The 24,718-nt window shown below is 36.4% G+C and overlaps 1 protein-coding gene across 4 annotated transcripts in view; it reads right to left on the bottom strand.

Moving 5' to 3' along the window:
• Positions 1-24,718, bottom strand: part of LOC145692807 (uncharacterized) — a 57,235-nt gene that overhangs the window by 20,993 nt on the left and 11,524 nt on the right. For 2 of the 4 annotated variants that reach the window (XM_081768293.1, XM_081768292.1), the window contains exon 2: positions 24,157-24,302. The exons of the other annotated variants lie outside the window; for them this stretch is intronic. In XM_081768293.1, the coding sequence (XP_081624419.1) occupies positions 24,293-24,302 (10 nt within the window). In that variant the 3' untranslated portion in view covers positions 24,157-24,292. The remainder of the gene's footprint in view (positions 1-24,156; positions 24,303-24,718) is intronic. 4 annotated transcript variants of the gene reach the window in all.

The raw sequence follows: 24,718 nt of genomic DNA, 5'->3' as shown, positions 1-24,718 counted from the left end.
TACCCAAAGTGAAGTCAAAGAGACTGGTTAGTAAACTGTGTTTTTTTTTTCACAGAAAAATGTGCATTAAACGAACAGTGCATCAACTTGTGTTAAATTTTCTTTTCTGTGTGTATAATAAGCGACTCCTTTAGGAATCAATGAAAGTAACGCTATTTTTGCTTTAAAAAAAAAAAAAAAACAGCACACAATCGAAAAAAAAAATAGTGATCACAACATACATTGAAAAGTAATGTGTGATGAATTTACTCTAGGAGGGGTAATGTGGTAAAAAATCACAGTCGAAAAAAAAGTGATATATTTTAAATATTATTCATACAGGTGGAAAAACTAGAGATTAATTTATTTCTCTATGCTCATTGAATTAGAAGAGACCAGAAGTCTCCACCTAACAGTAAAAATTCTAAAAATTGTCCTATGCTACGTGACTTCTGTAGGTGAGTGGGTCACAACAGAAATAGGTTAAGAGGAATTTAACCACAGTTACACGATTCATATAAAAGACTGCCGTAAATTTGCTTCGGGGTTCAGTTGGGACAGTGGAGAAGCAAGGTAGTTGTTTTAAAGAAGTCTTCATCGTACAGAACATTGAGATGGATCTCTCCTGCCCGTCAAAGGTTGGAACTTCTGGTCTCTTCTGCCGCATAATTCTGTAAGTGACGATCCTTCTACTTATTCCATAATTTGGAGAAATGTTGAATTGTAATGTTCAATAGGAAATGTTAAGAACTCTTACCATGTAATAGGAAATGTCTCCCATCTAATTCATAAATATTCAATTAACTAGCTTTCACTTTTTTATTAGTTATTAATTTTGTAACTACATTTAGTTTGTCATTATATTTCAATAAATCATTTAAATGTACTAGCAACCCTTTTAACATCATTTAAATTTGTTTCCATTATAATTAAAGGTGTATCTTATTTAGCTGTGACAGGCATTTTGGTTAGCAAATGCTCTTAACAAGATGTTTCAATTACATAGACAGAATAGTACACCAAAGTACACAAAGGTACACCACACTTCTTTATTGCCTGTCCCCAGATTTGTCCAGCTTGGTATGCTGCACACTTGGTGTGAAGAAGCAAGGCATCTCAAGTTGGACGAAGCGCAGTAAGAGGTCTGCCCTTTTCCAAAAAGAATTCTCGCCGGGCTTCATTAACTTTAAATTTTTCATTTGTTTTTCAATATAATAGGACAACATATCGTTGCAGTGAATTAAAACGATCTTCGCCTATGTTGATTACAGGGTGTGAAATTGTTAGAAAAGCTGTGGTCACCTCTGGATACAAAAGCCATGTTTTCCATGCTTATAATTTTCCATGTCCGAGAAAGTATGAGACTGTATCACATCCTGTAAACGCGTGGGGCCTCGTAACGCAGTTGATTTTTCTTTTCCTTGTGCTTTTGAAATATGATGAACTGGGAGAAATCAATGATGTTTCTTGGTGCCGAAAGATATCCATAATTCTTCTAAACCGTGTCGCTCAAAGTCATAGAAAAACGATACAGCAAGTATTACAACATATGTGTCTACTGTGCGGATAACTATCTTCTTGTGTCTATTTAATGCTGCATCAAAGCAATGTAACATGATCCTACTATCAGCTTCTTCTAAATGATTTCCTGATGATTTGTTTAAAAATGTTGGAAGATTTCTTGAAGTTTCTATGTGATATCCATTGCACGTTGCTACCTCAAAGCTAACTCCTTCATTTTCGCACATAGACTTTCCAAGAAAAAGAAACAGTTCTTTATTTTCGTCATTACGAAGGAAATCGTTGCACTTCCTAGGAATTGGTGTAGTTGGTGTTACTTTTGTCCTTATTCTTACACCCCTACTTTCTCTTGTGGAAGATTTTATGAGTATCTATCCCATATTAGATCCACTCACTTTGCATGCAATGTGTCTGCTTCTCTTTGAACATACTCGAAGAAATTACACTGGAAATAATCACAAAATATTTCTACTGATACTGGTTGCAAAATGTGAACCAAAACTGCTCCATCAAATAATAAAACATCACAAGAATTAGGAAAGTGTTCTTCTTTGATGTTGGCTTCACTCTCAAGAAGCATAACTAAGTCGGACTATTTTGAGGATTGTGAATTTTGGCAGAGAGACGGTGGAATTGGTTGACTCTCGTGCTGAAAGAATTCATCCAAGTCAAGTCGTCTTGTTTGACTGACGCGTAGTAAGCGAGAGAATAGCTCAACGTCCATCTTAAGTAATTTTATTTCATTTCTGTTTGTTTTATTCTTTTGAAGGGAAGAATGAAGCACTAGAGAAGATTTTTTTCATGGGCGAAAAGAATGGCTTGGTACATTCTACTAATCTTTCTTGCACAAATTCCTTGTACATATTAGAACCTTTTTCTTGTGCAAAATATAGGGATTCAATTATATCACCGCTCTAGCTGATTCTGGAAGCAACATTAACAAGTCCATTATTTTCTTCAAACGGATTCCCCAATTCACCGAAAACTTCTTTCATCTTTTCAACAGACGATTTAAATCTTTCTTGCATCGACGAATAATCTTCATGGTGCTTATTATCAGGATCATATTCATTATATGACATTTTGAATTCATTAATTAGTCTACTAATTTCTGGTCCCGCTGTCATCCATTTGACAAGAGCATTGTCGTCGCGTAAGAGACCAATCGCCCCGCCATTCCCTTTTATAATTTTGTTATTCTGTTCGTGAGCTTGATCTATAACTATTGTAAAGAAAGTTTTGATGTCTTTCTGATCACAAAATTACCCATTTCGAAAGCATTCATAATCTCAGGATATGTTTCTTCCAACTTCTTCAAATCTAAAATCCGAACGGGAAGCCAACGAGCATAACTAAGGTGGTCCATTGCGAAAAACAATTTTGCCATTAGTTTTGGTGTTTCAGCGTAGAGCTTAACATTTCCTTGACGTATGGCTCTGATGTAAATTAAGAGTAAAATCACGAGACGGTAATATATTATCCAAAACTTAAACATTGGACACGAAGATTTCTTTTCAGTGCACCAGTCATTGAAAAATTGCCCTGATGAAGAATTTTGATATGCATCACACGGCAAATGATGTAAAACTGTCAAAGTAATCTGATGAGCAAAGCGAGCTTTTGTAATGTGAGTTACTTTCAATATACTGTCAGCGGTTCCTGGTGTTGCTACAGCTGACTTGTATAAAATTTCTACCCAACCACTTCCATCTAACCATTTGACTATAAGATGCAGGAAAGCTTGTTCGATGTGTGATCCTCCCAGCATCAGAATTTGATTATCTTCGCCATATAACTCTGGCCAATTCCATTGAATTCGTTTCTCCAAGGCGAATAGTGCATGTTGATCCATTACAAGAACCGGAACTTGTCCTTTGTTGAGTTTGTAAGTTCCCGTACAACATTCATTTCGTGACGTATCATTAGCAACAGATTTAGAGTCTTCCTTAAACAACAAAAGCAGGCAGCATATACTTGACATTTGCAGAGTTTCAGTTTTCGAGGCATGGTGTACAGACCAAGTGCAAGTAGTGTCATTTTTTAAGCATGTTTCAAGCCAACACTCCTAGTTTTTATCTTCTGTGAAAAATCCACTTCGTGGAAGAGCTTTCTCTTCAAACTGCGGATTCTGTTGAAGTAAAACTGGCTCCTTATTGGTAATATAAGCAAGAGGTACTAGAGCATAATTATCGGGGAGAGCAGGAGCAGTTCTTATTTTTATATTTACTTATCCAGTGAGACATGGTCACGTCGAATGTTAGGGTTATCCTTAGAAGGATGCTGAAAAATAGAAATGCTCGTACCATGAAAAGAATTCTTTGATGTTGTACTAGAAGAATTGTAGTCAATATTATCTAATGCTGCAACGGTTAAAATACCTCGACGAAGAGTGGAAGGACACGCCCATTTCGTCACTTTGATTTATCAAGCACTGAGAAAGACTTAAGATATTTCCTGCACACGTGTAGACGAATTGCTTAGTGGATGCAATTCATTTATGAGAGATTTTTTACGAGTTTTAGCATACACGCTCAGCCCAACATAGAGAGGAGGAAGTGGCATGCGATTGCGTTTATGCCTTGCTGCTTCTGTTTCAATATGGCCTGCTTTCTGATGGAAGTTATAAAATAATAAGTAATAAGTTGACTAATAGCTGAAGTGCTTGACTTGCGTTGCTATCAGGGGTGACAAATGAACCATAAAGTGACATATTAACAGCAGCTATTAGTGAAGGAGGAACAGAATCTTCGTGGCAGTGATTCTCAAATTTTCCTGCAAAATGACTCTTGTGGTTTGCCATATCCTTTCGAAGCATCTTAACAACACGACTTAGTGGCATAGCATCTTCATCAATGCCTTTCTCCAGCTCACTTATTCTGTTAGATCATTCTGCAAATAAAACATATTCTCTGCCAGACAGATTAGCTGTTAGCTCAGGCCTGTGACGAAAAATCCTTTCACGAAATCTTGTACTATGAACTTCCATTTCTTCTGATTCAGACTTCTTCATAATCGTCCTTAACCGTGTTTTGTACAATTTAAGAAGATCGATCATTTTGAATCGACGACTTCTTGGTAACACAAGAATTGCGTAGCCGCCTCAAACTTTGCCTTTTTGTGTGATTTCGAACTATTCCCGCCGAAACATTACACGGGATTTACACCACTGCTACTTTCAATGGAAATACTTCGAGAATAGTGCAGTTGTTATTACTCCAAGTCTTTTAACCACTCAGTTCTATCCTATTCTATAGACGTATTTCGAAACATGATTTGGAGTTCATTCCTTCCCATACTTACTCTGTGGAGCAGAAGGATGGGGGAGAGAAAAATGTTTGTTATTACTTTGTCGTACTTGTTTATAAATTTAGATACTGCAATAAACATTTCGAAAAAGACATCTTTATGGATGATAATTAATGGCCGCCATATTGGATTCATATAATCGGGCTCGGTCAGGCTGTCTTGTGCTCTGGTGAAAATGGGACTTATGAAGAACACATTACAATGGAATGATCCGCTTCGTACAATGCAGCATCCATCAGTTATGTTTTATTACTGTAAATGAACTCTTCTTCAAAATTTGGGAAAATCAATCGACTCAACGTGAATCTTTAAATTGTCACAACTTCGTTGTTTATTAACCAATCTGAATGAACTATACACCAAACAAAAGATAATTTAACACTCTTTAAAAAGTTATACGACATCTTTTTCGATAATCCCGGCCGTTTAGTTGTTATTTTAAAAAATATGAGTAAACTCCATCATAAGAAATGTAAAGTTCCAAATTAAATAATTTCTGTAGGTGTTAATTTCAGTGTTAGGTAAAACCTTTTGCTAATTTGTTAGACCCTTTTATCTTCTACGTCGTTTAGTTTTTGAATCGTGAAGATTGGACTATTAGTTAAGGAGATATAGGCCTCTAAAACCAACACTATGAATTCGCAGAGGCGTCCATCTTTGATAGCCGCCATATTGGATTCTGGCCACCTGTCGGAGTGGGGCCACTTCGATTCCTGCTTAGTTGGATCAGGGGAACAACATATCTGAGTGGCACCTTTTTGACACAAAGTGCAGGGTTTGGCCATTTTTTTGCCTTAAGCTCCCCTACTAGATGTCCCTTCTCGTTGCTCATCGGTGAGGCTAGTATCCCCAGACTAATCTGGTACTTCCGCATATCCAAACTATCCTACCTATATACGAAATTGATGTTTCATGTCGCTACGCTGACTGATATCCCTAGTGTAATTCATTCAACATAATATGCCGTATGTGATCCGGTCCTCCGACGCTGCCATAATCAAATACAAGCAACAAATCGTTCTTCTTCTGGATGCTTGCCGTCATTTCATGTGGCGTCTACTTCACTAGTCTGTCGTCAAATAGCGTTATTATAGCAGTCATCGAAAACACGACATTATTTATGGGATAAGCTGTTAAAATAATTGTAATTCTCGTCGTTTTTCCTTCTCAACCATTTGCTTCCCTTCTAGGTCAAGTATCGAAAAAACGCTTAAACATATGACTAATTATTTTCAATGAAAAGTTCGTATGACAAATTTCATGTCACTAAACTTCAGAGACTTCTTGATATGGGATCTTATTTCAGAAATTGTAATTCCTAAATATTTTTCGTTCTCAGCACTTTATTTTCCCTTCTAGATAAAATATCAAACAAATCTGAAACACGTGTCTAATTATTTTAAATGGGAAGTTCAAATAGCAAATTTTATGTCTCTAACCTTCAGATGTTGCAAGATGTTTTAGTATCATTTCTTTACTTTATTTCTCCCTCTTTTTATCGAATTTTCAAAAAATATCCCTTATCGGTACCTTATGTCAGATGTCTATACACGGGGCACGGTGACTCAGGGGTAGAGCACTCGCTTAACTCTGGTGCGTGTTGTTCCTGGTACCTGGTTCGACTCCCTGCCAATTAAGATTGTAAAGAAAAACATCGTTTTAGTGGGTTTTCTCAGGGTGCTCCCGTTTCCTCCTATATTCTCATTCCGCCAATTCTTCTATCATCATTCATTTGCCTTAATTATCCCTCTCCCTTAGCCTAAAGGGTATAATCGTGGAAAGTTAAACTGAAAGATTTCATTTCACTGTCATTTCTATGCACTCTCAAAATTGGGAGTTTCGAGGTTAAGCGATTTGGCCCGGAAGTTGATTAGTTAGTCTGTCGCTCAGTACTAGTTGTTAAACAAGGTGATACTTTATAGGGTTTAAAACTTCAATCAGTTATAATTCTGTATTGGAACCACATACAAACTTATTTTATATGCCATTATACTACAAAACGTTTCAAGTTTTTTTTTTTTTTTTTTTTTTTTTTTGACAAATCCATTCTGGCTCAATGCGTGCACCTGCGGTCACCCTGGACACATCCCAACCAAAGTCGCTTTCCTGCCAAACAGTAGCCAGCATTTCATGGAAAACGTCCGCAATGGCTGTTGTGATGCGATGTTTCAGTTCATTAACATTATCAGGTAGGGGAGGGGTGTACATTTCATCTTTCACAAACCCCCACAGAAAGAAGTCAAGTGACGTGTAATCTGTAGACCACGGCGGCCAGGCAATTGATCCACTACGGCCTATACACTGATCTGGGAAACGCTGATCAAGAAATTCTCTTACGTCTATCAGGTAGTGCGGCGGGGCGCCATCTTGTTGCCACCATAAGCGGCCATCGTAGTCATCTTCATCTAACTGTGGAACAACGAAGTTCTGGAGCATATCAAGATAGGCGATGGTGCTCTCAGCAAAGAAGAATGGTCCATATACCTTTTCTCTGGACACATCGCAAAACACGTTCATTTTGGCGCTCAAACACGAACCAGCTCCACGTGCACATGTGAATTTTTCGTGGCCCAAGTACGACAATTGTGTGTGTTGACTCGGCCGGAAAGGTGAAAAGTTGATTCATCACTGTATACCACATTGTTCAAGAATGACTCATCACCATTAATGCGATCAAACATGGTAACACAGAATTCATGTCGGGTATGTTTATCCGCTTCACTCAATGCTTGAACCAACGACAATGTGTATGACTTCATGGACAAACGTCTACGACATACGAGCCAAACAGTGGTCTGAGGGATACCAGTTTCTTGTAATGCACATCGTATAGATTTCCGGGGACTGTGGACAAAACTGCTTCCATCACATCGTCAGTCACGGGTGAGCGCCCTGGAGCCGTTGTGTGTCGCACAGAACAACCTGTTTCAACAAATGTTTGGTGCCATTTGTACACTGTTGGTCTGTTGGGTGGTTCCTTGCTGTATTGTATGCGAAACTTACGCTGCACACTCGTTGCTGACTTTGTTCCTTCAAACCAAAATACGCATTTAGCTCACCAACGAAAGTCTCCATTTTCAACGACTGACCGGTGGCGCCGCGTGTGGTCACCTCCGCAACTACTCAATACGTGAGTCAAACTTGTACTGCCTTATGCAGAGTTGTTTTGACGTTTGATTAGGGTCTTACTAAAAGCCTGATTACTGCAGGAAACATATGTTAGTCGAACTCTTTAGTATGATTGTAATCATGCTTCAGAGCGACTCTACATAAGGCCCGAAGTGTTTTTCTAGTCTGTATAATGACGTATAAACCAAGTCTGTATGTGGTTCCAATCAAGATTTATTTAACTGAATTTGTAAAAGAATCACGCTTTAATATATTCAAATAATAATGGCTATTACTTTTGGCATGTTCTGCCAAGATCTCTGGCTGCTTGAACTTAGGAAACTGGAAGGCACCGTGTGTAAGATGTTTGCTATCACTTCGTCAGGGTAATTGTGATATTTTTGTTAACTCTTTTATTATTATTATTATTATTATTATTATTATTATTATTATTATTATTATTATTATTATTATTATTATTATTATTATTATTATTATTTCGGTTGAGAGGATTGCACTGGAAGTTGTGCCTCAAGGGATGCTAAAATAGATACTGTAGCTTTTAGGTAGACGGTACATTTGAACTCGCCCGAAAGATCCTGCACACATGAAACAAGCAACGGCGATTGTGGTGCTTAAGTTTGTCTTTTCTAGGTTCTTCAGAAGTTCGTTCCTCATGGTTCTTCCCGTCCAAGATAAAAAAAAAAAACATATTGGGAGATTAGGAACATGTACTAATTGCGTTAGTAGGTACCGGCGCAATTCAATATGAAAATTTAGATTAAAAGAAAAAAGAACTGTGTTTAATGTGCATTATTATGTTCAGGAGAGGTATGGGCACAAGAGATGCAGTTTGATTATTAAGGGTGATCGGTGAAATATTTATAGAAAAAGGGAAAGAGGTGTATGTGGTATTTATTGATCTAGAAAAGGTTTATTACCGTGTTAATTGGAAATATTGTTGTTTTAAATTCTAAAGAAAGTTGGGTTGGAAAATAAAGATCGAAGACTCATAATAAACTTATATATGAACCAACAAGTAAGTTTTAGAATAGGGGAGAAAATGACAGCGGAGAGTCCAATTGGAAGGGGAGTTCAATAGGGATGCTGTCTCTCGCCTACATTATTTAATATCTACCTAAAAGAAATAGTGAAAAGACCTTAGAAAATGAAGACGGCATTTCGGTAGGAGATAGAATGATTAGGTGTATATGGTTTGCAGATGATATGGAGTCTGTAGAAGAATCTGAAGAGGAAAACAATAAGTTGTTAGAAAACTTGAGGAAGGGCTGTGAAGAATATGGGATGAAAATAAATGTTCGAAAGACAAAAGCCATGGTGATTGGAACGAAGGGATTGGTGTCAAATATAGAAGTGGAAGGTGAGAAAATACAACGAGTGATTAGTTTTCGATACCTAGGTAGTATTATTAATAATGACATGAAATGTGAATGTGAAAAAAAGTAAGGATAGGAATGGCGAAAGAAGCATTTAGGAGGAAGAAAATACTATTTGGTGGATCTATGAATAAAGAGTTGAGAAAAAGATTCATACACTGCTTCGTGTGGAGTATTGTACTGTATGAACAGAAACATGGACTTACGCAAAAATGATGAAAAACGACTAGAAGTTTTCGAGAAGTGATTGTGGAGCAGAATGGAGAGAATTAGTTGGATCGAACGGAAAACGAATGAAAGGGTGTTAGAAATGGCAGGAGAGAAAAGAACAATTTTAGATATTATTAACAGGAACAGAAACTGTTTGGGATATTAGGTAAGAAGGATTTGTATCGTGAGGGACGTCCTAGAGGGTATGGTGGAAGGATAGAAGGGAGAGGGCGAATAAGACTAAAATGAATGAATGATAACAAAGCAGAGAAATCGTACGTTACGATAAAGAAATTAGCGGAAGACCGTGTAGCATGGAAGCTCCTCAATTGCAGCAAGTGACTTGCCAATAATGGCAGAGTACCTGTGATGATGATGATGACCATGTTCATTTTTATGACACTTGCAGGATTATAATAAGTATTCGTTTATATTGTCTAAACTTTTTGTATTTGTTTATTTGTTTATTTGTATTTGTTTGTGTATTTGACGTCATTTTCTTGGAAATCGTATTTGGTATTAAAGTATATGTCTAGTAGTACAGGGTGGCCAGAAAGTCCCGTTACACCTTGATAAATGCTAATGTAAGTTTTCCCATTACTCCTTTATAAATACAAATGTAAGGTTTTCCATTGTTTCAGATTATGTGAACGATGGCTGATACTTCCAGTTACAGTATTGAAGAACGTGTTATTGGAAGTTGTTGTATACATGAGAGAAACCCAGAACTCACCACCTGTGATAGTGCGCTATGGGAGTTCATTATGGGCATCGTTGCACAAAATCGTTAGGATACCACTTTCGAACTGACAGAAGCAGTGAAAGAAGTTCTACTCAAGTTACACCTGAAATGCTCCTCAAAATGTCTCTCAGAACCTGGCGGCTTTGTCATGAGAATGACGGTCGAGAGATTGATTCTTTGACTTAATGTTTCCTACCTCAGTAAAACTTCTCGAAAGCATTATTGTTCATGTCATTCAGTTCTTTCCGTGTAGTTATTTACGTAGGTTTAGTGGTTTATGTTACTTATTTTCACTTGGCGTGGGAGACCCGGGTTTGATTCCTGGCGCGAGCTCATGTGGTTCGGATTCCACACTAATCAGTAGATCTACGTCTCATATAGCCTCGCTGCTCAAAGGGACGTTAAACTCAAAATCAACTCAACTACTTATTTTCAGGGGTACGGGAACGTGTGTCCACCCCGTATATTTTGATAATGATTTGTTTGCAATGCGGATATATAATTTATTTATATGTGAGGATGTTCATGTGCAGTTAGGCCTTTCTAGTAAGCCTAACAGAACATGGGAAGTTCCTGTTTAACTATCTACTCCAGCACACACAATAAATTTGATAGTTGTAATACCATATTACATACAACTGAAAACACGGGAAAACATATTGCATATGGTCTTTAAAAACCTTAGAATGAAAAAAAAGCACGGAGAACGAACCTCTGAACAACCAAACCAGACTGCAACATCAAAAATTGACATGTTACTTATTTTCGAGGTATTTACGAAAAATTACAAAATTTGCGGTAGTTTGATTTTGCCGGCAAAAATCTTTTAAAATATATAACAGTGTTCGTTTTACTAGGCTTCTTCTTAACTTATTTAAATATTAGGTTGGGCTGCCAAACTCCAAGATGCACATATTGTTGATAAGTTTTTGCTAGTTCATTTTGGCGTATCACATTGATTACTAGTGCAAGCACTGACAATATTATTAAAATATTAAACAAGAATGGAAGGTTGCAAGCAACAAATCATTGAAGAAACATAGTAGTTTGAAAGGAATAATTTTAAAAATGCGAATTTCGTACTTCTTTTATTGTATGAGTACTCATTGGCTGTTGGCTATGACCTCATCACTTGTATGACGTCTTTCCTTGAGTCTACCTTGAAATCAACCTTCGATAAGGAACAGTCGAGGAAGGTTCATAAATATGACTTTTTTTCAAGTAGCCCTTAAACTTCAAGGAACACTTATCCGAGGAAGCCTTGAAGTCAAGTCAAGGAACAGTTCAAGGAGTGTTTATAAATATGGGCCTTAAACTTTGTCGTATGGTTTAATTTAGCAATGTTCAGTTTTCAAGTTTTAGTTCTGACGACAAGCAGCGTCATTTGAGACTGAGATGGGCAACATCTGCCACCAACGTAAGAGTTTCATGTTTTTCATTAGTATATAATGTTTTAACATATATGTATTTCTGACTGCCTTACCCAAACGCTACTACTATCAACAGAAAATCTTTTGAATCAAAACTCAAGGGATTGTTGTAACACAAAATGGATGAATCAAGGAATTTAGCCTCTTCCTGCGGAAATGTAAACAAAGGGTCAAAAAGTTTCAACCAGTTACAAGTAATATAGAACTGCTAGGAAAGAAAATATTATCAAATAAAGGTTACGTACAAACATATACACAGCAAAACGCTTCAATGGCGTAGTACGATTGTCTAAAAAATAGAATTAGAGGAAGAACTGACGAAGAATTTTGCTTCAAAGAGAGGAAGAGTTCCTCTTTCTTCCACAGAAAAAAAAAAATGCCGTACAGAAGGTCGCGAATGGTGTTTGAACACGTAACTACCACTGCATTGTATAGCCTGCATATTATGAAGTCTACCATTATTATTCCCCTTCAAGGTCCGTAGACCCTACTGTTCCACGCTTTTACAGGTCCCTTCATAACTCGCTGTTTCTGCGTAGCCACTTTCTCCAGCTCTTGTGTGATGTCTCCACGGTGAAGAAGGGACAAATATCGTGTGGTAAGCCAATGTTCCACCGTAGCGATTTGCAAGTAAAACAAATTTTAAAAATGAAGACTACATGCAGATACAATACGTACTCACTTTAGCGCTGTGCAGCATCTGAAGAATAGTTTTGCATCCACTGTCGTAAGAACATTCCTCCTCCGAAGCTCCCGTGTTTTTCTATTTAAAAACCGAATTCTGAAGAATATCCTGATCTTATCAAACAGTATCAACATGGAAGTGTCTTTCTTAGGACATCAAATAGTCCCCTAAACACATTCCTTTTTTTCTTTCTTTCTATTTTTATTTGTAAAATTTTCGAAATACAACTTCCATTTTTTTTTTTTTTTTGCTTCCATCCACCCCGAGTGTGTGAAACGAGACCACCACATAGCTTGATATCAGGACAGGACGTTTGGGCGCGAGGTACATAGTAAAAAATCACAATTTACGAAATATAAAGTAAGCTAGGCACTGAAAACTAAGCGCGAATCAAGATTCCTACACTTTTATCTTTATCTCACCTCATTTATCTTTCTATTTTCTATCTTATTTATTCATCTAAATTAAATAGTTTAATGCGTTTGTGGCATTTGTTGCCTAACCTCGTCATGGATTGATTTTTCGCTTGTTCACGATTCTTGTTCTTCTGATCTAATGTTGATCTAATTTTTGTATTATATAAGAAAGCTAGGAAATGAAGGAATCAGACGAACTGTTAATTTTCTTAATGTTAATTAAAACATATTGATTTAATTTTTGTATTTTTTTTTAAAAAAAAGTTAATAATTACATACTTATGAATATTAAAATTTGCTTTCTTTCGTATTACGTTTGCCAAACTCTTTTCTTCCTTAAGTCCAATAAAAAAAACTACCAATAAAAGATTTCCGCGTACTCGAGTTGAGAGAAGTGGCCCCGCGTAGCGTAGTCGCTGACGCTATCGCCTGTGGTGCGAGCGGTCCCGGGTTCGATTCCCGGTAGAGGCACTCGGTCGAAAAAGTGTAACACGCTCTTTCAGGCCGGCCACCCTGAATGAGGTTTTTCTCATTCACACCAGGCAAATGCTGGGGTGGTACCAGGCCGCTTCCTTCCTTCCCAAATCCTTTCTTCCTTTCCTTTCCCCGGATAGTGTGCCCCCTCAAACGTGACGGGCGAAATGGCCTTACATGCCGAGAGCCCAGAAATCTAAAAATCCTAAATGAGTTGAGGGAAAGCTGTTAATACAGGGTGTCTAAGACATTGCGTTTAGGAACTGTAGTATGCTGTATTTCCTGTATCACTTTTTTTTCGCCTCATTGTAAGCATTTAATCTGCACTAAAAAAAGTGGCGAAAGGAAAAAAAAGAACGATTTCAAAGTGAAAAATAATAGTTAAGTGTACATATATTGGTCATTTAGCCACTAGAAATGTGTTTGACATTCACACTTATTGCATAACTACAGTAGAGGTCCTGCTTTAAGTTTTTAGTGGAATAGGCTCACTATGTACGTAATGCAGTCAATCATATCTAGTCTGGTCTACTTACCTTTGGCTTGAAAAGTTATCAAATAAAAAACATACTTAACTTTGGTTGAAACTTAAATTTACAAAATTGTTAATTCAGTTTTTAAAATTTTCAAATTTCAGTATTTCTAGTATGTAAAACAAAATCCAGTATAATTCAAGGACGTCCACTACAGTAGACACCTTGTGATATCTTGATTCGAACTTAGTACTCAGCGCCTAACATAATGACTTTTTAATTTAACTCGCGCCCAAACGTCACGTACCGGCTTGATATTGCCACCATTCATCCTGGAAAGAATTGTAAGTATTTAGAATCCTGAGACTTCAACTTTCGATATGATTTCGAAAAGTAACATTTACTCATAGTTTTATCGAAATCATAATACACTGGCTGTTCCCACGCATCAGTCAAGCCTCAAATCCTTGTCACCTGAACATTTCTATGTGATCTCAAAATTAAATAAACCTCTTGGTCATAGCATGCGCGCCCCTGAACATTCATTTCATGAAATATAAGCACTGAAAATTTCTCCACATTCTTTAAGCGGAGCCCTCCATCAAAATTTTTAGAACTGGAGTAAGAGTACTGAAGAAAATTGTAATTTTTGCCCACAATGTCGAGGTGTTGAATCATTGGGTAGGGAGATTCGGACTTGTAACAGCAAATGACTGTAATTTATCACTGAGGCGCGTTGTGTTAATGCACGAATGATATCTCAATCAGTCCATCTTAGTTTTTCTTGTCATTTATTGGCATATATACTTGGTCCGGTGTAAAACTTTTTTGTAATGCTATATCACTACCCGCTTTAACTACTCTATTGAAACGACCATGATAGGTTTTAGAACTGGCCTTTCAAATTAATTCTTTAGTATATTTGCTTGCCAATTCTTTTAACTTCGTTTATAAATCTATTATTGTGCATTTGTACAGTTCGCAGCAAAAAACCTGGAGCATGTAACTTTATTGTGAAACTACGTCTAACAGCCCAAAGAATCAACATAACGTCTAAATCTCATGAATCACGCCAGGAGAAACCTCGGTGTCCTCCCCTGCATACTTCTTTTTGGAGCAAAAGACTTTATCGTTCCACAATAAACTTACGTACTCATGTTGTAGATTTTTTGCTGCTGCGGACTACATACTGTCGGGGCTTCAGTTTTTCGTGAGCTTCTTCATGGCTTAGTGGTTGGCGTAGGAGTCTGCCATGAGAGAGCCGGGTTCGATTCCCGGCGGGAGCTAATATGGTTTGGATTCCATGTAAATCTAGGTCCGCCTTTTATAGAGCCTCGCTGCTGAAAGGGACGCTAAAGTCAATTCAGTTTTTCGTTTTCATTACGCAAAAAGGAAAGCTCTTCCCTTAGTTTATGCCCCTCATTGCCCACAGAACAAACAGAAGATAACACAGACGAAGAGTTACATTTTCTTTAGGTCACAAGTCACTTCACCTGAGTGCACCCCCACTCTGTGATTTTTTTTTTTTCCCCTTTAAACACCTAGCTTCCGTACACTTACTTCTTTCATTATTTGGAAGGGTAAGGGAAAAGAAAGAAGGAATGTTACCAAACTGTATTTTCGAGAAAACGGCGTTTTAATATCGAAAACAGGGTGCCGTAAAAAAGAACAGGGTGTCAAATCTTTTGCTCATTTTTACATGGATATTTTTACATCTACGCATGCATACATATACAGTCAAATAGTACCAAGGGTCACCAACAGATAGGACAAAGTACCCGATAAAGCACACACATGGTCATTTCTTGTCCCCCCCCCCCCCTCATCCTTCATGACACTGGTAAGTTCAGTGAAGCCACAAGATCTCGTTTCAACTTTTTCTCTGGTGGAATATTTAGAAGCTCAGATTTTAAATCACATTCAAAAGCTTCAGGAATAAAATGATAGCATCAGACGCGGGAGTTTTCAACTTTAAAGGTGTCTTTTCGACAGTATTTCTTTAGCCAAACTTTCCGCCGAAGATACGAGGAAAATACGTGATAAATAACTTCAGAACCTTTATATTAGTATTTCTACTGTGATTGCGACAAGTATTGACAGTACAATTCGACATGCTTATAGGCAAACACGAACCCTATAGTAATTAATTTTCCTCAATACAGGGAAACAAAAATCACTAACTTCCCTGCAAAAAAACTAACAAGCGAGGGTGAGTGGCAAGGACTTTGGGCGGAAGCTGTTTCTGCTCCCGCCGTGACATCACACTTTAACTGCATCTTCGGTTTTCAAAGAAGGTTAATTATGACGCGACCTTAGAGGAAAGGAACAGTAGGGTCGACGGACTTTGATTCCCCTTTGCTTCAAGTATTTAATGGGATATTATCTGATCTGAAAAAGTGAAAACCGGCCTGGTTCCGTCCATGTGCAGCACGTTTCTTTCGCCGACAAATATGAATGTATCTATTGCAACATTTTATATAAAATGTTCTTTGTTTTATGATTGTCATTAAAAGACATTTCAACTACATGTTAAAACTTCATTGTTTTCCATTACAATTCTCTTAACAGGATTACTATAACAAAATTAATGTGAAAATTTTTCACGGTGAGTACCACATTTGCTACTGAAGCAAATTCGTTTTGAGATTACTAATATGTTCAATCTCTTTCAGAAAGAAATTGCCACTTTTGTGCTATTTGCTTATTACATAATAGCAGAGTCAACCTTACTCTGAAAATCCAGGGTTCGCGCAAGTTAATTCTCTACAACGTTCTTTAGTGCCTATCTTCAGAAATTCACCACGGTGCAAGTATTATACTAAGTTTTTTTTTTTTTTTTACTTTCTTTTGCATCGTTATTTTTGGTCATTTCTTCCTACATTTTGCTCTCTCTTACTTATGAAGACTTTTGTTCAAGGATGTATTCTCTAAACTTTCATTACATATACTAAAGCAAACGCCAAAAATATAGACGGGTTGCGCGCGCACCTTACAGCTCGCTGTTGTCAACTCTTCCTTGTCATGTGCCACCTTCTTTCCCTCCTGTTGCAGGAGTAAGCACACGACAGCCGTTTACCTAGCCACAGCTCAAAGCCTGTGTTCTGCCGTAACCAATCTTCAACAAGCGCGCGAAACAGGAAACCTTGACACTGACTGAGCAAGGCAAATGTAAATGTGGCAAGTGCGTAGATTGCTAGTTGGCTGTTGCTCTCTCCACCCACTTTTTGTTGCGCGCGCAACCCTCCTATATTCTTGGCGTTTGCTTTAGTGCTTAAAATTTTACTTCGTATACTTTCTCTAATAATAATAATAAAAAAAAATCTTTTGTACTCAACGATTTAGTAAGAATTCCAAATTATTGTAAGGCGAGACTTACAGAAGTCCTAAATTAGAAAAAAGCACCCAATATACGAACTACTTCACATGTTGTCAAGAAAAAATTAACAAAGGGAAAGTTCCATTCTAACGGGATTACGATTTATATGAGGATTTCTTTAAACTTATTTGCGTGGCATATTTAATTCCTCGAGAGTTACCAACGTATATATAATTTTCCTGACCTTGTTCAACGTGACGTAAAATCCGTATACAAATTTATCTGAATTTTTGAGAGTTCGTTCCTTCCAAATGTACCGAAAGAACTAAGAGCATAAATTTCGAAATACTTTCAGAGTTGGCATATTACTTTCGAGAAAATATTAATAGTAATTTTCCGAGCCATAGTCACCAATAGTTTTGCCCAGTTTCTACATGAAACGCCTACTGAAATGCCTAAATTTAAGCTAAAACCATATAATAATTAAAACTTTGGAAACTCCAATGCTCCTTGTGAATGTAATCTAGAGTATAAGACAAAAAAATCAGTGATAAAACAGGAGTAATATGGAAGTGAAAAAACGTAGAAGCGCTATCTTCTGATATTTCTTTCCAGGTATTTGCAACCCTGAATAAGCAAGTTGACGGTAGTGCTAGTCTTGCTAAGGTAGGGACATGTCCGAATTAATTTTCGTTCTGGTAAGACTTTTAATGTTTATTCTACTAATACTCAATTAATTCAAATCATCAACTCACTAGAACAAAGTGAAATTAATTTGAACGTAGTGTTATTTTGCAGTAAAGAATTGAATTGACACACTTGGGAGTACAAAGCTTTTAACAAAATGTTTTTGAGATACATATATAAAGATATTTTTATTTTCCATCTTCCTCCATTAACTGTCCTTATGTTCTTACACCACCCAAAACATATGACACGATGTCATTCTTAAGGAGCATCGAAATATCCAAGATTAATGCTGAAGTCTACTTTTATATTTCCGTAAGCAAGAAAAGAAAGCGTGCCTCGAAATCTTTTCGTAAGCTAAAAAGCGCAATAAGCCATATACTAGCTTTCTACAGCAATCCCTAGCAGCTTCCAATCTAGAGTTAGAAACAAAGCAGCCCGCAGACGGTTGAAAGCAACAAAACTATTAGTACATGAGTCATATCATACATAAGATTGTTTTTGCAAGGAATAAAACATCAATAAATTTATTCAAAACATCATAGAACACGACCTGAGGAGAAAAGGTCTGGTGAATTTAAATCAATAACCACTGCACATCATTTCATTTAGAAAACGTGAGATGCAATATACAACCTCTAAGTGGGGCAATATCTGCGTTATTATATGGACCATATATATTTGTGATATGTAAATTCAATATATCATTTTTTTTTAAATTATTATTAATAGAACCTTAAAATCGTGCACCCGAAAAAATCTCCATCCGGACTATAACGTAGGATCCCTTGATTATAAAAGCGACGAGTTTACCGACCTATCCACGGAGGACAACTGATAGAAACGTTGTACTGATGTTGCATACTTGTGAATATTTTAAGAGTTACTTTGAAAAGTCAAAAAAATATACAACTGTATAAAGTACTGCGTGTTATTAAAATAAATGGACAATTTTTAAGGACTATAAAATACAGAAGATTAATTTATTCCAAGTTAGTTCAAAGTGTCACATATACAACTTACATATTAATACAAGAAGTGATTCAAGGCACAAATCACTCTTGCTTTCAGCCATTCACACATCTGTAGAAATGACTTTTGATTTTAATGAAGCATTTACGTTCATGCTTCCTGAGCTTCTATGTGTGAGGAAAGTCCTAGCTAAGTTTCCCGAATGTATGACAAAAGATTTAGATCAGCGTTTTCCAGTTTTGCTGATATCGTGGACCTCTTGTAGCAACTATTTAATTCTCCGCGAAAACAAAAATGATTTTTAACAGTACAGTTTACGTATCAGTGAAGTAAAATAAATTGAGCTTCAGAACACTAACCGTGTTGTTTATAACAATGCAGTATTCTCATAAATGAAAACATTCGGAATATATATATATATATATATATATATATATATATATATATATATATATATATATATATATACCAGTCAGGCTTAAATATTATGAATTTTAACATTCCACTCATTGTGACGGATCTTTCATCTTTTGCCGGTAATTTTGATACTTCTTTTACTTCTTGGTATTCTATTCTTCTCAATTGGTTGAAATTTAGTTAATGTACACCGATGCTCATTAAATCTTGCGCGTGTAGTATAGTTCACAAGTTTACATTTACTAAATTTTCTCCTTCTGCTTTGGCTTAAGTTGAACGATTAGTTATATGGATCATAGATAGAAAGTATTCCCTGTATGAAAATATTACCCAAAAATATTTAAAATATAAGCAAAAAATAAAGATAAGCTCAATTGAGTGTAATCTAGCAATCGTGTTTTCAAGGGATTTTTGTAGTAGCTAAGGGAAATTCTGAATTTCTATTAAAAGACATGGGTGTGGAACGGAAGGGGGTAAAATGCTGAACCTACTGATTTAAACCTTGTGCCCAGGTTATCTGCCAAGTATATATTAGCTTTTCTAGGCAAGAAAATGAAATCTGAATTTTACGTCCCACGATTAGGTCGGTTAGGCTAAAGGAGACTGTGATGATGAATAATGAATGGCGGAATGAAGAAAGTGGGAGGAAACGGGAGAACCCCGAGAAAACCTACGCACACCGTGTTTGTCCACCACAAAATTCACTTGGCGGGGGCTGGGATCGAACCCGGGACCCCAAGCACCAGAGGTGAGCGCTCTACCACTGAGCCACCGCGGCCCCTTCTCTAGGCAAGATTTCATACGCAAATGTAAAGAAAAACCCTTTTCGTGAGGCTCGAAGCGATACGGCTAGAAAAGCTCGATATATGGTATAGGATGTCAGTGGAGTCGCCGGGGATAAATAGTGGAAGACTACAAACTCACGAAGCATTTTGACACCGAACCTAATTCCACTCCAATTCATTCTTTTTCTTTTAGAATAGTGGGATATCTGTAAAATATTCATAAGAACTGAAACATGATCAGAGAGTAACTTTTACTAAATCCTTCCTTTAATCTACGCATCTACTTAGAAGCAGAGCATTATCGGTAATACCTATTGTGTACTTGCTCCTCCCATCCCTTTTCTTTCGTTGCATAGTAAACAGATCCACTTCGAACTTAGCTACACAAAGAGACAAAGTAAAGCATATAAACGCTGCAGTCTTACTACTATTGAGTGAAACAAAGGTTATTATCAAACTAGCTGATAGCAAATTATTGTAGCTGTGCTTTTCAGCTTTTCGGCGTGTTAAAAAATATATTTTCTTTGTGAATGCATACTACATACTAAGCAAGGAGTGTGGAAAATACCTAAGTATGTCTACGGAGTGAAGAATAATTCTTTTTATTAAATATATAAATTTTATAAGTTTAGGTGCGTAAAATATGAGTACTCCGAAAGAACAGCATATGTATGAACCAAAACTACCATCTTAGACAGGACAGTGAAATACTGATATTAAAAGACTACAATTAAAAGGCGTAAGCAATCTTTTCTAGCGTAAAACACATTAACAGTATTAAATTTCTTGAGTTACAGATTATCATCTATGTCGGTGTGTATTATTTCTTTAAAATACTTTTAAAGTTTACTATTGAAGTAAATCTTACGAACATGTCTGTCCACCACAATTGCTGGTTGTTTCTGGAAAGGTTTGCAGTATATTTCACAGAGTTTAATATTGCAATCCAAAGTTATCATTTCACTTACTATGAGAAAGACATGATGCTACCATAGATCTCAGTAGTAGCAACAGAACCTTCTGGAGGTTGGAGGAATGGCTATACATTTTACGAGGGTCACTATTTATATTTTGAGCCTTGGCAACACTGATTGTAGTTAGGCGCCATTTCTTAATTGCATAGAAAAGTTTGACATTGTTGACCATAACATACTTAAAATGTTTTGTCGATAACTTTATGTTGTTTACGTTGACTTGAAGATTGCGAGACAACGGAACAATGGAATTAACTCGAAAATTTTCATGCGATGATTTATTACGATTTTCGACCTGGATTATCAAGACAAGAGTGCATCTATAAACTTACTTCCATATTTGGGATGAAGCCCCACTCTTTGCCATTGTGAAATGCTGGTATAACGATTTTACTCGTGGCCGCCATTCGCTCACTGACGAAATTCGCGTAAGAAAACACTGATGATGTGCGAAATTTAATACTGCAAGATCGTCATGATCATTTAGCTAGGAGAAAGGTTTGTTCGTTGGATCCACCACAATTTGACCAAAACTCAAAAAGAAGCTCGCATCGATTGGTGCACACAAATGCTCAATAAACATAATGGCAGTGCGTCAAAAGATGTACATAAGATTGTAACAGGTGATGAATCATGGATATATGCGTATGAGCCGGAACGTAATCAGCAGTCGCCTGTATGGAAAGATGAACCAAATACAACAAACGTTCGCGCTCGAAGCACATCGAAACAATGGCCGCCTGTTTTTTTTTTTTTTTTTCGGGAAAACTGGTCATGTGACAACTGAGACTTTAGAGTAACGTAGAACGGTCAACTCTGAACGGTACACAACACTGTTTGCCGGAGGTCTTCGGTCAAATACAGAAAACAAACAAGTGCTGTCGGATCATTCTTCATCCAGATAATGCGAGCTCTCACATATCTCGTCTAACAGACTATTTGAACATTCAAAAAATGGATTTGGTGGGTAATCCTGATCCATACAGTCCTGATTTGGCACCCAATGACTACTACTTGTTCCCGAATGTCAAAAATAAATTGCGTGTACAACGATTTTCGTCGGCGGAAGAAGCCGTTGATGCGTTCAAAAACCATATTATGGAGGTGTCTCAAGATGATTGAAAAAAAATGCTTTGACAAACGGTTCGAACGAATGCAAAAGTGTATTGATCATAAAGGAGAATATTTCAAAAAACATCAATTTTCAACGACAAATTACTGTTTTTCCATTGTTAGGCTCAAAATATAAATAGTGGCCCTCGTGCCCTGGACGTTGATTACGATTTTACAATTGCTGCAGCAGATATATTTTTATCAAAGTAACAATACAAGCAGGAAACCTTTCTGGTTATTCCATACACAGACAATCACACCCATTCAGATGGTAGCCTTGTTAGCTGATGTCACCTTAAGCGGCAACCATGAACCTTACTTTTTCATCTTATGTATTGCACAGATTCGTCAAACGACTGTCATGGTGTATACAGTGGTGCTATTCAGTCGGTTCGCAGGAACCGGTTAAAATATTTCCAATTCGCAGAACTGTTTGTATACACAGATATAATATAAATTTTAGTTTATATATCTTTGTTTTTAGAAATTCTTACAGCTACAAAGTATAAGCGTTTATTTCTTAATCTCAAATAATCAGATATCAAAGTGGTGAGAGTTATTTATATCTGAAACTGTAAAGAGCTATTTATATCTGAAACATACCATTATCAACAACTGTTGATCCATTGCTGAATTAAAGTCTTCCTAATACTTTTTGACAAGCATCTATCATGGATATGGTCATGAAGAGGCATTTTTGTTTGTTTCGATTAGGTTAGCCATACTGTGAACAGAAGTAAACTAAAATTATACCGAAAAATCATTTATGGTAGTAAGAGTGTAACGTGTCTATGCCGCACTTTCTCTGTTAACCTCAGTTCGAAGTGGATGTCTGTTATGCAACGAAAGGTAAGGAATGGAAGGAGCAAGTATACAATAGCTATTATCGATACTATTCTGCTGCTGAGTAGATACGTAGATTAAAGCAAAAATTTAGTAGAAATTAATTTCTTACTATGTTGTTTCAGTTCTTATGTATATTACAATCTTACATGTATTCTACTATTCTAAAAGAAAAAGAAGGATGCGATCTGGTATCAAAATGCTTCACGAGTTTGTAGTCTTTCACTCATATACGGGCACCCCATTGGGATAACTTTATACCATATATTGAGCTTTTCTAGCAGCACCGTGTAGTTTTTTTTTAATCTTAATATTTTCATACAGGAAATGCCATTTCCACTTATCACTCGATTGTCATTTGTTCGTATATTGATTGACGATTAATTTACGTAAACAGTTCGGCTTTGATCCAAAAACCTGTAATTGTCACTCGAATGCGTCTACGAACTGATCTAGAATATAATTTTAGTCCTATTTTTTTTTAATAGAGAGATAGAAGCAAGATTATGGTCAACTTTGTCATATTTTTAGTGCTCAAGAAATCGAATAGTAACGGAAAGAATTTGACGACATGCCGAAAAGAGCTTGCAATTATACTGAAAATGAATTCCCATGTATACGGAAAAGTGCAAAAGGTATTGTTATGCATCTTGTACTATTTGTTATTGTGACAATGAGATTTCCAACAAAGGAAAGGGTGACCTTTTAAACATAGACAACTTAAAAAACAATAATTCAACTTCGAAGAATTTGGAGACATCTTTTCCTAGAAAGTTTTGTCAGCAAAGTAAAAAAAAATACGGTTATAGAATTGTATTACTTTAATACTTTATTACGGTACTGTATTAGTTTACTTTAATAATGTATTAATTTATATATTTTCTTTTTCTTTCAAATGTGCTGTTTGGTATAATCTGGAAGCAAACTTAAGTTGGTAAAAGCAATTTTTTAAGCTTTTTTTTTTCTTTTTCCAAGTCAAAGTGTCCTCCCTTTTGATTTTACAAATCTGGCAACCCTACTCGTGACTGACTGACCATAAACGTGAAACGACGTTCTTCACCTCTTGGACAATGATCGTGACATTTCTCAACCGTAAATATTGCCCCCAAACGCTTACAAACAGTATCTCTTATATTCTAGGGCGCTACTTTCCTCAAAGTTGCCTTATTTTACAGATACTTTGAAACTATCACACCAATACATAAAATCTCAGCAACGCAGTACTTATATTCAAAATGCAGAATGCAATATTCCTTGCAAGAAAGAAGAAAAAAAGTATGATATGACTAGTACACAAACTATAAATACCTGATCCATCTTCTTTTGTAAGAGTAAATTCAAAAGCTCCCTTTCTGGGTGGCACCTCATTCATAACAACATCGATATCTCCCACCTCAGCTCGTAGAATGCTTATATATTCTAGAGCTTTACGACGGAATACTTGTCATGATTTACTGGAAGAAACAAAATATGAAAAGCATATTGGCTACTAAAATAATATTTTATTCTACGGATATTTTCACATAATTATTGCATTAAACTAGAGCACGAATTTATTATGGCTTCTGTTGAATATTACATTGCTGAACTACAGTAATTATTCAGATGAAATCTCGAATTCTAAAACTTCACAGTTTTGCTTTAATCATGTTCAGTAAATAAGCGAAAGGGTGTGGTGTGATGTACTAGTAACAATATATTGATGCATGTATTTTCCGCATTTTGAAATTGACAAATTCCCACATGAACTTACTACAGACTTCCCAAAACTTAAAGTAACATGCACAAACACTCGTATCACCAAAAAGAATGTTGAACATGTTATGTAACTAATGAATTATATAACATTTTTTTTTTTTTAATTTTTCAG

Source organism: Thermobia domestica, chromosome 8 (genome assembly GCF_964235325.1).
Source record: "Thermobia domestica chromosome 8, izTheDome1.hap1.1, whole genome shotgun sequence".
Taxonomy (NCBI): domain Eukaryota; kingdom Metazoa; phylum Arthropoda; class Insecta; order Zygentoma; family Lepismatidae; genus Thermobia; species Thermobia domestica.
The sequence above is the reverse complement of the archived record's forward strand: the minus strand, read 5'-3'. Positions and strand labels throughout refer to the sequence as shown.